This window comes from Maylandia zebra, linkage group LG12, assembly GCF_041146795.1.
Source record: "Maylandia zebra isolate NMK-2024a linkage group LG12, Mzebra_GT3a, whole genome shotgun sequence".
Classification (NCBI taxonomy): Eukaryota; Metazoa; Chordata; class Actinopteri; order Cichliformes; family Cichlidae; genus Maylandia; species Maylandia zebra.
In genome coordinates, this window is record NC_135178.1 from 3574552 (window position 1) to 3590252 (window position 15701).

Below are 15701 nucleotides of genomic sequence, written 5' to 3' on the forward strand. Positions count from 1 at the left end.
GTTTCATTCAGACGCAGCGGAGGAAGGTCACAGCCTCAGCTGATGATCACTGGTCAGACCTTATGCAAGCAAACAGGCCAAATCTAACAGCTCGTGATATCCCCTCAAAGTAAACGCCCACGTCAAGAGGCCGAAGAGTTCCGAGATTTATTAATGTTTGCACTCCCCTGTACTTGATGATGCATTTTGTCTGAGAGGGGGAAGAAAAGATAAAGTTCAGCAGAGCCGTTTGCTCTGGCTCTTGAGTTTGTACACATGGAAGTGTGATAAAAATGTCCTCCTGGATATGGCTTGAAGATAAGGGCTGGCAGCTGGCCAGCTCAGTCAGAGCACAAAATGCTTGTGTTTTTTTTTTCCAGTCTCGCAGCCAAGATAAACTCCTAAATGGTACCAGCAAGCAACAATTACAGAAAAGTAAAGCAATCCCAGATCTGCCGTGCTGTTTCTGCTTTGTTTTGTTTGTTTATTCATGATGTTGAGTAGAAAGACAAAAAAAAAATGGGAAATGAAAAGAAACTATAACTGCTGATTGACAACTACCTGCCCATTAGCTGTGCTACTCGTGTCAATGAAGGAGCACTGTGCTCCAGTTACGTTGGGAAGTTAAAAATAGGCCTCGCTCAGTCACCACTTAGCCTGGCAATATGGAGAACAGATTGCAAATGAGCGCAGTGAAGTGTTTGAATGGCAGCCCTTGTCGCCGGCTCTGCAAGCTTTGACGCACACACTGAATGTAAAGCAGCAACGCACACGAGCGATGGCTGAGCAGTAAACACGTTTGTCATGGATGAAGGGTCTGAACGCAGAGGTGCCCTGTGTGCTTACACTTTATTAGTACATTAATATTACGGCCTCTGAAGTTCCAAATCAGAGCTACAACTTTACCTCTGCTCTTCCCTCTGGGGGCACATCATATAGACTCGAACATTTAGCAGTGTGTGACAGCAGCTGAACATCCTAAAGGGACAAGTAACTGGTTACAGAGGAGTGAGTGTCTGATACAGCGGGGTGAACTGGTTATTCTGGGCTGTAGGTAATGTTACAAGTAAGCAGTGCAAACAACTGCATGTCTTTTACAGTAGACATGCAGTTGCGCGGCTATTCTGTTCACAAAGTAAGGAAGTAAATGGGAGCAAAAGCTCAACACGACGCCATTTTTTGCCTCCAACTGTGGCACACGTGAAGCTCCACCCCTAAAGAAATGATTAGGTCATGTCACTGCCTTCATAAACTTTCTCCACTGTGTAGTCTATAGAATATAATTAGCTTCAGCTTCATGCATAACCCATTAGAAGGAAGATCAATACTCTTGCTCATTCTGCCCCGTGCTTCATTAAGCATACCGCGAGGCATGATTTCAACGGGGCTTGAAAAATGTGTTGGCAGGACCAGCAAAGCTCTCAGCACCGCACGTCTGCTTTAACACACAGCCCTGCTTTCTCAGAGGTAAACAGGAGCACACGACCAACCCCGCGGGCCACAGAGACACGATCATATTAATGGGACACATAAAAGTGTCGACAGTCACATATAATAAGTCGTCATTTTTCCTGCAGGCTTGCTTAATGTTGCTGCTAATCATAGTTATTTGTGAGGGCACTTAATAGTTCCCAAATGATGTAGAGAGGAAAAGCACCATATTGGAGGTGGACGGATAAATCCAAATATTGACAGCATCGATACCGGTGCTGGTATTGGATCCATCGATCCACTAAATTGTGTTGAATAAATAATTTTTGGGGAATAAAAAAAAAAAATGCACGAAAAACTGAAAGGTGTGTTTTGTTGTGTTAAGTATTAGTGTGGACACAGTGTGATGATTCATCTCATAAGCCATGACACACCGCCCCCCCCCCCATGTAAGCAGTACTGGCCCTTTCCTTACTTGGTATCAGCTCAATACCAAAATCAGCACTACCATGCGTGTCTTTGTCATTGTCACAAGGCGCGAGGTTGTGCCAGTCTAGGATGTGTCCCATATCATTGCAGGCTCTACAAATGTCCACATATGGTGCTGATATCTGTGAACTGTAATGTCAAGCAGTATGCACACTTTCATATTATACTGCATAGTCTATCATTGTCACACGAGCAGGCTCTGGAAAACAACAGCTGAAATGTGTGCAAATATGCAGCTAGCATTATCTTTCCATTTAAGAGTGTTTAAATATTAATATTTAAACACTTAATTTTTTTGTTCAGATTCTGCAGTTGTACATACAATGCTTTGTTTTGTTTTAGGTCATCTACTGCACATGCAGTCTATAGGAGTCCTTTATGCTTGTTGGGGTAACAGAAGAAGGTGTTGTGAGATTTTACAGACTGCGGACAATGGCGACAGACCTGTTTGTCAAAGTCTACAGGTCTAGCATAATGACGGGCTCCTAAAACCATGAGACAGGTGCTCAGATTTGTATTAGCAATGGTCTAAAAATATCACTTTGTGGGACTCTATAGTGTCAGCAGGAGGCTGATGCACAGAAGCTGGTTGTTGTTTTTTTGTTTTTTTTCCTCTTTAGTTCAGTTCTGCATATCCGTGTCCTCTCATTCCAGCTGTCACCACACCTCAACCCATGTCACATGAAGGCGGGCTTCCCGGGCAGCTGTTGTCACGCTCCCTGTCACCCCACCTGCTGAGAGGAAAACCTTTTTTTCCAGCCGCTACAGACGGAACGGCAACTCTTCGCCCATCACTATCCGAGCTGAACCGACGTGTTTCCTGACATCTAAGCTACGTTTGCATGCTTACTTAGGGAGGTGTGTGTGGGAGTTAAGGCAGCTGTACTACTGCTGTTTCTGCACTAACCTAAACAATTGTTCATGCTGTTGGTGTTTCTTTTAGACAGGTGTAGTTTGTGACTGTGATTTCCACTCCTCCTCCTCCTCCTCCTCCTCCTCCTCCGTTCTTGGGTAGCTATTCATTTGGGCTTTCAATCCAATCTGTCACAACATTGCGGACGGCATTTATGGCTCCCTGGTTGGTCATCTCTCTGTTTACTGTGCTCAGACTCAAAAACAGGGCCAGTAGTAGCCATCTCAAGCCAAACGCGCTGCTTTAAGAAGGACTCAGAAGTGAGAAACATGCAAGAAATGTGAATACATATGGATAATAAAACGAGAGGAATAAAAAAACCCAAAATGAAACACTGCATTTCAAGAAATACATATGCAATAGAAGCTCTCCTTTTTAAAAAAAAGCCCACGAAAACTTTGTTCGGAGAGTAAAATGCGACAGACGTCTCGAGGGAAGAACTGAAACTCACTAATAACATTCTGCACACACTCTCAAGGGGAGCTTCTCAGTTTGCAGCACCCAGCACATTAGTGCAGGCAGGAATATGCTTATAGGGACGAGAAAACGCCAGGGCCTGTCACAGAGAAGCTCTGCAACCCTGAATGATTTCATTAACATGGAGCAAGACAGATATGGCAAGGCGGGCTAAACCCACAAGCACATATCGCAGGGACTGTAACCTGCCACAGAGAGATGACAAAAACACATGCGTCCCCTCAGAAAGGCGGCGTCTCCACAAACCAAAGTGGACATTCAATCGTGGCATCGTGGGGGGGAGTGAAAGACGTGAAGAAACTTGTGAAAGATGTTTGTGGAGCACTCTGGACTGTGAAGCTGACTTCGCTCGAATCACGGCAAAGACTTTAGGTGGGTAAAATGTTTGAGAGGTCAATATACAAAAAGAACGCACATTTGCACTGGACGTTATTGTCACAAAACACACGGTGGACGAGGATATGCAGGATCAGAATGTGAATTGAATTAAGGAGAGCAGTGCGTACAGAGCTGAGTACGGCCTCGTACAAAGATCGATAAAACAAACTACTTGATATTCACAGATTATGCCTGTCTGATATTCAGTGATGCTAAAAGCCAGCGTCCTCATGAGAATAATGCAGAGAGACACATTACTGCTGAATTATTGAGCTTCTGTGGTGAAACTGCTACAGAAGTATTTTAATTGCACGTAAGGTGAGAAGCAGAGAGAATACTTCACTTTGGTCAAATTGGCTCCACACTGACAGATGCTGTAACTCGCACAATACACAGCTGGATCCCACACTGGTAAGGATTTACCCCCAGGGCCACATTCAGAGAAAACATCTCTAGCTGTTGCTGTAAGACAGATTCAAACAGAAATGTTTTCATACATAACAATAGAAGAAAATCTTCCTATCATCTTGCGGGTGCGGCCAGATTAAAGCAGGCGATCAGGAACATGAACTGTAGTAAAGTAGCTCTCCTGTGCTCCATGTTTCTCTGTGTAGATTTGAATCCTCTCTGTGTTCTGGGAGACTAACACTAACATCAATTAAACAGTTTTGTTTTGTTTTTTGATCCTTCTTGATAAAGTTGTCAGCGTACGCTCGGGTCAGCAGAGAAATGTAGCCACAGTTATAAAAGTGCAAAAATGTCTGCAGAGGCAAAGTAGGAGATAAACAGAAGGGACGAATTCAGTGGATCAGTGAACTCGCCACACACAATAGGGCAGCTGAGTGTGAGCGCACAATGTGCTCAATTTTCAAGTGAGGTCATGCTTTAAAACCAGCTGCACGAGCTGATAAATGACATCTTTTTAGTTTCAAAGAGACATGAGGGGTACTTCCCACAATATGACCTGCACAGGCCGTCCGCTCTGTGTCCTCCTCAGTCATGCTGGTTACCATCATTGCTGCAGAAGCAGACCAACATAATGCTAATGCATAGGAGGCATAGCTTAAACTTCTATCCACAGCACATGGGGTCTGCTTCTTTTTGGGACAATCACTTCTTTAGTTTAGTTTGTTTTCAGGACCAAAACCATCTGGTAGAATTAGAAAAAGATCAGTTTTAGCCAGAGGGCTTAAATACATCACAATGTTTAGCTGTTATTTTCTAGAGTTATGAGTCTCAGCCAACATGATGTGTGATTAATTGTATGAAAAGGCAAACAAGCATTCAAGAATATAAATTACAAATGAAAAACCAGCACATATTTAGATACATACTAGTGCTGTCAGCGTTAATCTCGTTAAAATGACGTTAACGCGTTAGCGCCGTGCAGCCCCACGCACGGGGCGATCCGCGCTAACTCGCTAACGGAGATTTGCCACGTTAGTGCGGTTATGGCATTAACGTCATTTTAACGAGATTAACGCTGACAGCACTAATACATACATATTTAGGTAGATGCACTTTCTCATATTTAATCACCAACTATTTGAAATTTTTAATAAAAAAATATTCTAATGTAAGTAATAAGGTGGGAATGTTTTGTGGTTAGATAAGAACCACAGAAATGAAGGCATTACTTTAAATACATACATTCTGATCAACAAGGACGAGCTTTAAGGGTTTCAAGCAGTGCAAGCAGAAAAACATTTAAACCGAGAACACCACACGTGTCAGTCTAGACATAGCAATCAGCCCTGGCCCTTGATGGAAGGACGGCTTTCCTGTCAACGGGAACGCTTTTTAAACAATTTAAAGGATTAGCCGGATTTGGACAAGCGGCTAATACTTCTACAGCCGTTTAATCAGGACTTTAGCAATTATTCACACTGCTAGGAATGCACACGGTGGTAGTAGCAATGGGGACAGGGTTGGGCGCAACATACTTTGAGAGCAACAAAGTCTGTTGTTTACGTCAGCTCTAATCACACGCTTTGAGGCTGCAGTGCAGCCAGGTCACGGAATTAGATCCCTGCCACGCGCAGGTCAGATTAAAACTCCAAGTAAGATCCTAATTTGAAGTAAAATGCCTCCAAGCGCCGACATCAAAGTCGCGCATTAATTTCTTTGGCTTGCTCTGTTGACATTAATGGTTTTACCAAATAGATCAGGCTCTCAAGTTGGATCACTTTGACGCCCTGCAAGACAAGAGGCAAAACAAAGAGAAAACGTCCTACACCCTGAAAGATAAGGTGGGACAGGATTAAGCTCCGGGCCTCCAAGTTCAGTTAGCAACTCCCACTATCCCGAGTTAGCGTTTCTCGCTGCTGTTCTCAAAATCTTTCTAACACAGCACATTTATAATGCTGTTTACAATGATAGCAGTGGCAGATATACCACTAGAAAGTCAGAGCTTAGAGAGTGAGCATATCCTCAAAATACGTTTTAAAAATGCACAGAACAGCTGAACAGCACCGACACAAGCACCAAAACCTGCAGATACAAAACAGATGATCCACTTTGCTGTTCTGAACGGGGAGTGCTTACTGCTCAATAATGACATCATGTGCCCAGCTCAACTGTTATGATGTCGCAATGTTAAAAAAAAAAAAAGATTATATCAATTGAATGACACACTGAAGTTTCTCTGGTCTGTACCACTGAACTTCCCCCAAAACAAGATGAGTGAGAAGTGAAATATTTTCTGTGCACAGACGCTGAGTCAAACTTCCTGTCCTTGTTTTTCGGTTGAAAGAGCCATGACTGCATCAGCTGTGCATGTACACGACAGAAAGAAATGCAGACTTTTCTCCAGAATTGTTCCAAAGAAAACAAACCAACAGAGGAAATCCACAGCTCTGAGCTGGCCCACTGTTCAACACTGGACAGTTGCGCGCACCGTCTCTGTCACAAATATGTCAACAACTTCCTTTCGAGAGATCGTGAGCATTAATTCCTCCACTTTTTTGATTTTCTGTCACGTTGTGCACTAAAAATAGAAGTGCATCAGCGGGCTTCTTTATTGTTTTCAGAAACAGCAGCTATAACAGTATAAAACTATATAACAGTAGCTATAAAAAAAAGCACAAGTCGACTGCACAGTCTCTGAGCTGTAAAAACGATCCTCCAGGTTTAAACTGTGGTAATATGTAATAGCATGAAAAACAAGAAGGACTGTATTTGCCCGTTTGTTTGAATGCTAGAAGGACATCATAAAATATGAGAATGTACAAATCAGGTCTTGACGGGATAACGCTATAAAAGTTAGAAACAAAACTATGACATTCATTTTTTATGCCAGGCTTGTAATTTTTTGTTTACAGGTCTTTCTGAACAAGGACACTTTTATATGCTTGCAAATGCATTTTGGACATGAAATATGAATCGAATGCTACCTGTGTATGAACTGCCCAGAGTGGTGTGAAATAAGAGCATGTGACAGACATGGCAGGACAACGCTGCCTCTGTGGCGAGCTACAAAGGGAATGTACACAAGCTTCGCACAGGTGATCATGGCTCAAGACTGACAGCGTCAGAGACAAGAGTGAATGAGTACAAGTGCAAGTTTATGTTAAAACCTGCATTAGATCTGGGATTACCTTAGTTCAGGCAGGAAGGCAGAAAATTCAAGCTCCAGTGCTGCTCAGCTGATCTAAACTGAACTGCTGCAAACCACTTTGCAACCCAACTCAAGTCTAGCTGCCTCAATGTCATATCAATGTCCAGCTATAGTTCTGTGCTGTGGTCTGGCTGCTGCTCTTCCTGCTTCTGTCTTCCATGTATGCACATCCAAGGACGAGGAGGACGAGGAGGAAAAATAATAATCTTCCTCTGATTTTTTTTGTTGTAAAACTGGCTGGCTGTAACACAAAAATCACGCTACACCGACACACTGTCATCTTTTAAGCTGATATGATGGGATACTTGTTCACAAGCTGCTACAACATTAGGATTTATTTTTCTGTCAACCTTGCACGTGCGAATCCAGCATCCAGCATGCTCCCGGACCATTTTTTCTCTCTCATTACCAGATCCAGGGGTGCTAAAAGCTCGACTTAGTTGGTTGTTGGTCTCTCTCCCTGACAAAACAACAGGAGGGGAAAACAGGGTGGAGAAACCCGAGGAGGGAGAGGCTGGAGGTCTAAATTGATCCCACATGTTCCCCGAGAGGAGACTTTCCAGGAGGCCTGGGCTTGTTCAGCTGGTGGGAGGGCACAGAAGCACACAGCAAACTCTGAGAGCACCTCAGTGCACTTTCCCGCACTTTTCGCCCACACACTGCTGTGCGCCGAGTCCACATGGATCCATTTAGCTCAACTACGGCATCACAAGGCACAATTTACTCTTTTTGGCTCCACAAAGTTACTGCTTCAGAGAAACCAAAGGCACTTTAAATAGACACGGAGGAAGAAAAAAGTCACGAGCTGCGGTGGGAAGCAAGAAGAATCTAAAAAGTTCCATCCAACCATATTGATCTGGAAAACTTAAAGGCGCTCCCTCACTCGTTTTCATGCCATGTTACATTTGTGTGATTCAAACATTTTATATAAAAGACTACATGAGAAAATCAAATAAATGCCCACGAGTTCAGAGTTTGGCCTGATTTAAAGAACAAAGATTGGAGCTCACCATGTGTTAGGAAATCTAGGAGCATGTTATTTTATGAAAAACACCTCCCTCTACAGATTAAGGTGCTTAAACTTTGATGGCAAACCAAACTAATAATAAAAGAAGTCAACACAAAGCTTTTAAAGAGCTGAATTAAACTGTATTTTGAGTTCTTTAATGCTGTTTAACAAGCTTAAATAAATACACAAAACTTATTGCAAAGCTGGCCCAAATCACAAAAGCCCACCCTCACTCTAAAGCTTAACTTGATCCGTTTGTGTGACGCGCAGAGTGGTCAGTTGCTCAAAGACTCGTGGTACAGTGTCCCTAACGAGAAACAACTAACATTACTTTGAGGGGACAACACAGCTGAACATAGCTTGGCTTGACAGACATGGCAGATATATGATGTTTCCCTGCCACAGAGGAAAGCACTGGTTTATGTTTGTGTGGAGGGTGTGGGGGGGTATCTTGGTTGTAGCTGTTTGCTAATTGTAAGGCAGAACTCCCTCAGTAACTATCAGCATATTCATTCCACGACAAAAGAAACGTGTGAGATGAATACTTTGCAGGGCAGTGCTACAGCTCTCTTCTTGTCCACCTGCACCTTCAGGGTCACATACATTCAGATAAAAATACAAACAAACTGAAAAAACTAAAAATCCAGTTTGATAAAAAGGAGAATTCAGTGCACTTTCATTTTGAAACAACTGCAGTATAGTTTCCACTGACAATAAAAACCAGTGCCCACCGTGTTTTAAATAGTTTTCCTTTGTCAAACAAACTGGAATGTCACATGAAATAGAAAATCAAGTGTGGTTCTCAACCTTGCTTAGAGCCTGCACTGTGAAAATTGTGCAGTTTTGTGCTCGAGACAAACACAGCTGAGCTGGTCTTAAGATTCCTGCTCATTTTGACCGTTATCAGATCAAGATGTACATCTGAAAGTCACATTGATGGTCCTGTTATTGTCAGCAGCTGAAAATATTTTAGAGATGGCGTCCAGATTCAGGTGATGGAGTGACAACTGAGCGTCGAGCAGAGAAGCACCGGCGGTCCATCCAAGCTCTGCTTGCATTTACGCTCAACACGATGCACAAAACCTATGCAATAGATCAAAGTCGTGACAGGTGCAACAACCGCGCCAAGCTCGATCTCACTTACATTCCTACTGACTTTTGTAGGCACAATAACCATGAACCATTAAAAATAAAATTATGTGGGGCAAATTACAAATGCTAATGACGAAGAAAGTAATTGATACTCTGTGGACACCAGCACAGTCTCGCCGACCTAAATAACACTTTATTTTTTTTATTTTTTTACAACAAGTGCTGTTGCACACCGTTTACATTCTCCCTTGAAACAAAGAGCACATTCACCAAAACCAGTGTGGCTGTAATGAGCTAATATGAGCCACTGCAGTTTAGTTTCTGCCACATACAGATGAAAATAAATAAATAACAAAGCTGTTGGACTTAAATAGAAATGATCTCAGGCTGAAGCTCCATGACGGCATCAAAGACGCAGCCTTTCAAAGGAGTTTTGATTCTTTTCTCTCTTTTTTTTTCCATCAAATGAAGACATTTAGGGTGTGGGGACATCACACAGGGCCACGGCTGTTTGCAAGTGTAAATACTTCCCAGTCAACACAGTCCTTCACTCTGACTTAAGTCTGGTGTTTCAGGAAAAAAGGGACTATCTTTTGACTTCCATGTGGAGTAGCGGCTGCAGCAGCTTTGAGGCTGTGGGGAGCTGCAGAAGTAGGAAACTGGTCAATCTGTAATAATATTCCCGGCTGGGAAAAATGCCATGTGGTAAACCATAGACCACAATAAGAATGATAGTTAATCACAAGCTACCACACGGACTAAAGACATACTGTTACAAGCTATCAGAGTGTAATGTGAGGAGAGACGTCTCAGGTGAGTTTTATTTTACTCTTTAAAAATTAATTTAAGTGAAATGTGGCCCCTTCTGTCACCCTAACTACCTTCTGAGAGCGGATGTGACACAGCCCTGCACTGCACCTGTCAATCTCCAAGCCCTCACTCCAAGGTGCTGATAGATGAGGACCTACAGAGGAAATTACAGTGTTATCTAATCAGACAAAGCCACACTGAACTGATCTGCTACTGCTTTTACAGCAGCTCTCTACAAACCACGAGACTGCACCGCATGGACTTTATGAATAGGCCGAGGGGATGTTTAAGCCCCGGGGAGTCTGCACGTCTTGCAGCTGCTTTTAGCGTTGTTAAGATTATCAAAATTTCATCCTCTGTGTAACACGAGGACAAGATTGCGTCTTATCCAGCCGGGCTGAGGGACTGAAACCTAAAGCAGAGATAGCGTGCGAGGACAGAATAGTTCACCGAATACGGGCAGGACCCAGGGGTTAGGGTAGGACTTGTAAAGAAGGTGAGCCCTTCCCTGTGAGGTCGGAGCACCAGGCTAAGCTGCAGGCAGGAGAAATCAAGAAAGTTTTTTTCAGTAGAAAGTAGCTGAAGATGGATCCTGATGAACTTGACTTACAAGTTGAAATCTGCTATTCCTGTGGGAATCAGGGAACATTTTTGCAAAAGCTCACTGGGCTCAAATGTGCAACCATGTTGTGAAGTACACATCAGGGAGGCTTAGCTTCTCTAGTTTTTAAGATTTGATAGATGCTTGTTCATAAGCGCAGACATGGAAAGAGCCATTAGGCCAGCGGGTAGTTTCCTTCTTCTGAGACATGCTCTGCCCTTGAGACAGCTCGAACTTGACCAAGTGTCCTCGATCGTCTATTTAAATAAACAAACTAAACCCAAATCAGTCCCAGCGTCATATGAGCAATATTTAAAGCAGGCCAAGATAGTCTGGCAACCGAGCATAAACAAGACAAGACCAAGAGTTGATTTAACTACAGTCAAACCCACTTCGCCTCGAAGCCAGTAAGGTCACACGCAAGGAAGGCAAATGAGCTCCAACAAACACGAATACAAAGCGGTGAAACATTAATGATTACAAGTTATTTTACTGATCCCCTCGAAAAAACAGACAGCAGCAACTGAGCAGACAGAAAACACACCCAGGATGAGGTGGAGGAAACATTCATGATGGAAACATTCAGTTGTGCTTTCAGTGATTCAGTGTTACACAGAAAAGCTGTGAATAGCATTTGGCTGAAACACCTGATGAAACAGAACCAAAGTTTCCCGAAACTCAGCAGCGATCTTGGATTGGATCCAGTTAGTTGGGTTGAAGCACGCAGCCTATCAATGGGAGGACACCAGTCATTTTCACTTCAGTGATCACTGGGACATTAAACGTGCACGACTCCATAGTGAAGCGGGTTCATGTCAGAAAGGGCCTCAAGTTAAAATTCTGCCACGTCAATCAAGCAAAGCTACCCACTGTGGCGCCCCCTTGTGGTGAGGAAGCAGGCGAAAATAGCTTTTAGAAATGGCTTTAAAAGGCAAACAAATTTGTGGCAAATATAAGGCGTGCAAGACTTTTCCCGCAAGTTTTAGTTTTACAATGCACGGTCACAGTTTCATAATATCACGAGATGACGGGTGATTAATGCTGATTGGATCTTTGGGATGGTGGGTCTTTAGTATTTCTGAATTCTCTCCTAGATCCTTCAAGATTGTTTGAGTGCCACATCTTCTCCTTAAATAATGTTTGTGCCAGTTTACATTTTTTAAATTGAAGGAACAGACTAACTACATTGTAGCTGCAAGAGACCATGATATGTCAGGTAAATTCAGAAACTCGAATCATGACATGCAAGCTAACCATTAGCACTGTAGAGTGGGCGTGTCCTTAGTTAGACTAATCTCAACTTTGAGGCTGGCTTAATGATGTGTTCCACATTAATTCAGAAGTCAGGATCTTTGAGTTCCCAGTTGGAATTTTTGTTGGAATGCCCCTCAACTTGGATTTCTCTCTGGGGAAGTCGGAGCAGCCCCACCAACCCTTGGATTGTAGAAAAACTGAAGAACTTTAAATCTGTCCTGCTACTGTTGTGGATTTGTGACTTCCACAAAGATAAGCCACACAGACCAGGCTCTATCCGTGAACGTGCTGCAGTAGTGTGCTTTTCCTTTCCTCCTTCTAGCCCTTTCTAGACCCTCTATAGACTAATCTGCACTCTCTTCGCCACCATGTCAAAAATACCCTTAAAAATCTTCACAAGCACCTCTTAATGAAACACAAGCATTCAGCAGGTAGAGAATGAAGTTGGATTCACTGAAACAACGGCGAAAAAGAGGAAATGTGTGGAATTTGAAGATTAGTGTGCAGCTCTGGTCTCAATCCCGGTGATGTTCAGCCTCCAACCATCACTACTGACCACCTCTCTCATAAATCACCTCCACACGGCAAGCACTGCAGAGCGTAAGCCTCGTCCAGACGATCAACGCCTGTTTTTCAACACATCTCCACGCCTGCTCTAACATGTTAACTATTAGACTTGGAAACTAACAGTCTTATTTCCAGGACATCCATATGACATATGGTCAAGGTCAGTGATTAGACTGAAAAAATACTGAAAAGGTACAGCCATACAAAGCTGGGACACGTTTAGACACAGTAACAGGACTAAGCACCACAGATTAGGCTGCGATGATGACGATGATGCGATGGCTAAACCGTGACTAAAAATCCTAATTTATTGCCAGTATTTTTTGTGATGAGTCGTGGTCATGGTGTGAGGCTGTATAAATAATTCTGTACTAACATGTTCTAATTCAGTCTCAGTGGGAAACACAAACTGTCAGGCGTCAGTAAGCCAAACACAGTAACACACCACGGACACTCCAGTTGCCCATATGACACCAAGCGGTTTGCTGGCAGCAGTAAGACCTTTAGCTCACTGAGGCCCGGGAATAAAAAAAGATTTGTGTCCCTGGCTAGCTGCATCTACATGTGTGCATCAGGGACTGATGTAGTTCTTAAGTTTTAACTCCAGACTGCTGTAGTTTATGGATGTTTGCACTTTGGAGTCCGTAAATATGCATTAGATAAAAACTAGAAGCGTGTCTTTTCGCAAGGCTAGACTGAATTCAAAATAATGAAATAATGGACTCTGTGTGTGTCTGAGAATGAGGAGGCATGGCCTAGTTTGGACGTGTACCGCTCCCCAGGGGGGTTCCATTATACACGAGTCAATTCTTAGGGCCTTTTCCTGACATAAAGTAAAGCCTAATCCTCACCCTTTAACCATCTGCTAGGGATAAACCTTAAAGTATAGAGTGACATGAACACCAGCAAAAGACGGACTAATAATGCTCTTAAAAGATCTGTTGGAGGGGGACATTCTGATTTCTCATATGAAATCACAAAACACTGACTCTGTTTCAGGACTTGTAAATCAGACCATTTGTTTATGCAAAGCCCCAGACAGTACACCAGGCAGAGTTGGGATTTTTAATGACACAGCCCACAAGCACCATATGTTTCCTTTAGTCTCAGCCAATGACCTGACAGCAAGAGAGAGGGAGAGAGAGAGAGAGAGCAAAAACCACTCAGGGTGCAGATAAAGCATGTACTGTCCAGGTGGACACAAGCAATTCACACTGCGAAGACCGAAAAAGAAAAAAGAAAAAGCATCCTGTGCAGTTTTAATGTGAAAAGGCTACATTTGTATGTCTAAACTGAAATCAGTTCTAATGCTGCTGAATGAATCATCTCTACAGCCAGCATGTCTCCTATTGGCAGCTGTGGCATACAGCAAAACCTCCCTCTGCTGAAGGGTGAGGAATCCCATTCAGCAGTTTTTTACTCTTTAGCAGACCATCCAAGATGGAAGCTGGGCAAGCTATCCCTCTATAGGTCAGAGGTCCCCAAAATGAATTTCAAACCCACGCCCTCGGGGTATTTTGCAGATGTGAGATGGAGCGTGATGCTGATTCCATTGATAATCCATTCGCCTGAGGCTTACCACTTGAGGGGGAATGAATGAGGGAGGGGTGGTGATTCAGAGACACACCACTCTCCCTGCTCTTATCGGAGCTTCTTACAGCATCAGTTTTGACTTCCAGATGTAGGGAGTATGGGACATTCCTTTTCCAGGGTGGGGTGATCATTGACAGACAAGGTGATAATGTAGCAGATGAACCACTGTCAGCTTCCATGAAACCATGGAAAAATTCTGGAAAACTGATTTTACTGTGCCTTCTTTTTTAGCCCATACCTCCAGTTTCTCCTAAAGGAAAACCTGTGTGAGTGTGGATGCAGGACGCATTAACGGTAGATGTAACGAGCCCCACTGCTGCATGACTACACTTTCTTTTCTGTACCTCTTATCACTGTTTTTACCGCTGATCCACTGCAACCATTAAAAAAAAATGTGTCAATAACTGCCTCTGGCTTTTCTTTAAAGGGAAGTGTTTGCGGCCTAAACCGCGGTCTCCTCCACGATCATTAGCCCTGTTAAACTTGCAAGGCTCATTGGAAGTTTGCCTTGCAGGCTTTGCAGCTGAATGGCGTGTCCGAGGTTGCACAGAGAGCTGCTTTTTTCATTGCATCTCAGCAGTAGGGGATTGTCTTTATAAAACCCACTTATCCCACCTATGTGACTCTATCCACCCGTGCAAACTTCCAGCCCCTATCCACCCTGTGTCCGTGTCAATCTGAGGGAAGCGCACAGTTTGTAAAAGGAAAAAAAGAGAAAGAAGGAAAGAAAAAAAATCCCTGCACACACGAATGAGATCAAGAGGAAGCAATGTGCAAACTTACGTGAAAACGAAAAATAAAGTGGTCGATCCCACCAGGAGTGTGGCAGCAGTGGACACTGGGATGTATTTGGTGGGTTTAAATCTCTTTCCAACGCTGTTGGGCATTCTGTAATTTCCACATTCCTTAATTATTTATTCCGATTGGAGTCGCATGTAGAGAAGAAGAAGAAAAGGGAGCTCCAGTGTGGTGTGTGAATGTGCCTCTCTATGGCCGTGAAAGGTACACGCAGTCCGTGCTCGCTATCGCTGAAGCTGCATAGATCCTGAGACAGAGGCAGTAATACACAGAGCCTGTGAAAGCCTGGAAATCCCACCCTTACAATCCAGCCCACTGCTGAGGTCACTGAACCGCTCGAAAAGGTGGAGCCTCGGTGCAAACCCGGCAAGCGTCTTAATCAGAACCAATTGCAAGGAAACATATTTGCGCAAATTCTTTCTCATCATTTTTTTTTCACCCACGAGATTTTGCTGATACGCAGTAAAATCCGCTTTCCTCGAAAACGCTCACGCTTCACCTCAACAATCTGCTTTCATTAATTTAATGCAAACCCGTGTGTTAAAGTTTAGGGAGAGGACGCTGCTTAGCTGCACGGTGCAGGTGGCTCTCACCCGTATGTGCAACAGTCATGTGTAACACGCCTATTTCTTAAATGTTTAAATACTGCTCCGCTTAGCTGCGAGCACACACACAACACCCAGCAGTCAGAACT

The 15701-nt window shown here is 43.5% G+C and overlaps 2 protein-coding genes across 2 annotated transcripts in view; one reads left to right on the top strand and one right to left on the bottom strand.

The window, feature by feature from the left end:
* Positions 1-15574, bottom strand: part of zdhhc8b (zDHHC palmitoyltransferase 8b) — a 61544-nt gene extending 45970 nt beyond the window's left edge. The window contains exon 1 of the mRNA XM_004558575.5: positions 14993-15574. Within this exon, the coding sequence (XP_004558632.1) occupies positions 14993-15096 (104 nt within the window). The 5' untranslated portion in view covers positions 15097-15574. The remainder of the gene's footprint in view (positions 1-14992) is intronic.
* dgcr8 (DGCR8 microprocessor complex subunit) overlaps positions 1-15701 on the top strand; it is a 207648-nt gene that overhangs the window by 111744 nt on the left and 80203 nt on the right. The gene's annotated exons all lie outside the window — the stretch shown is intronic.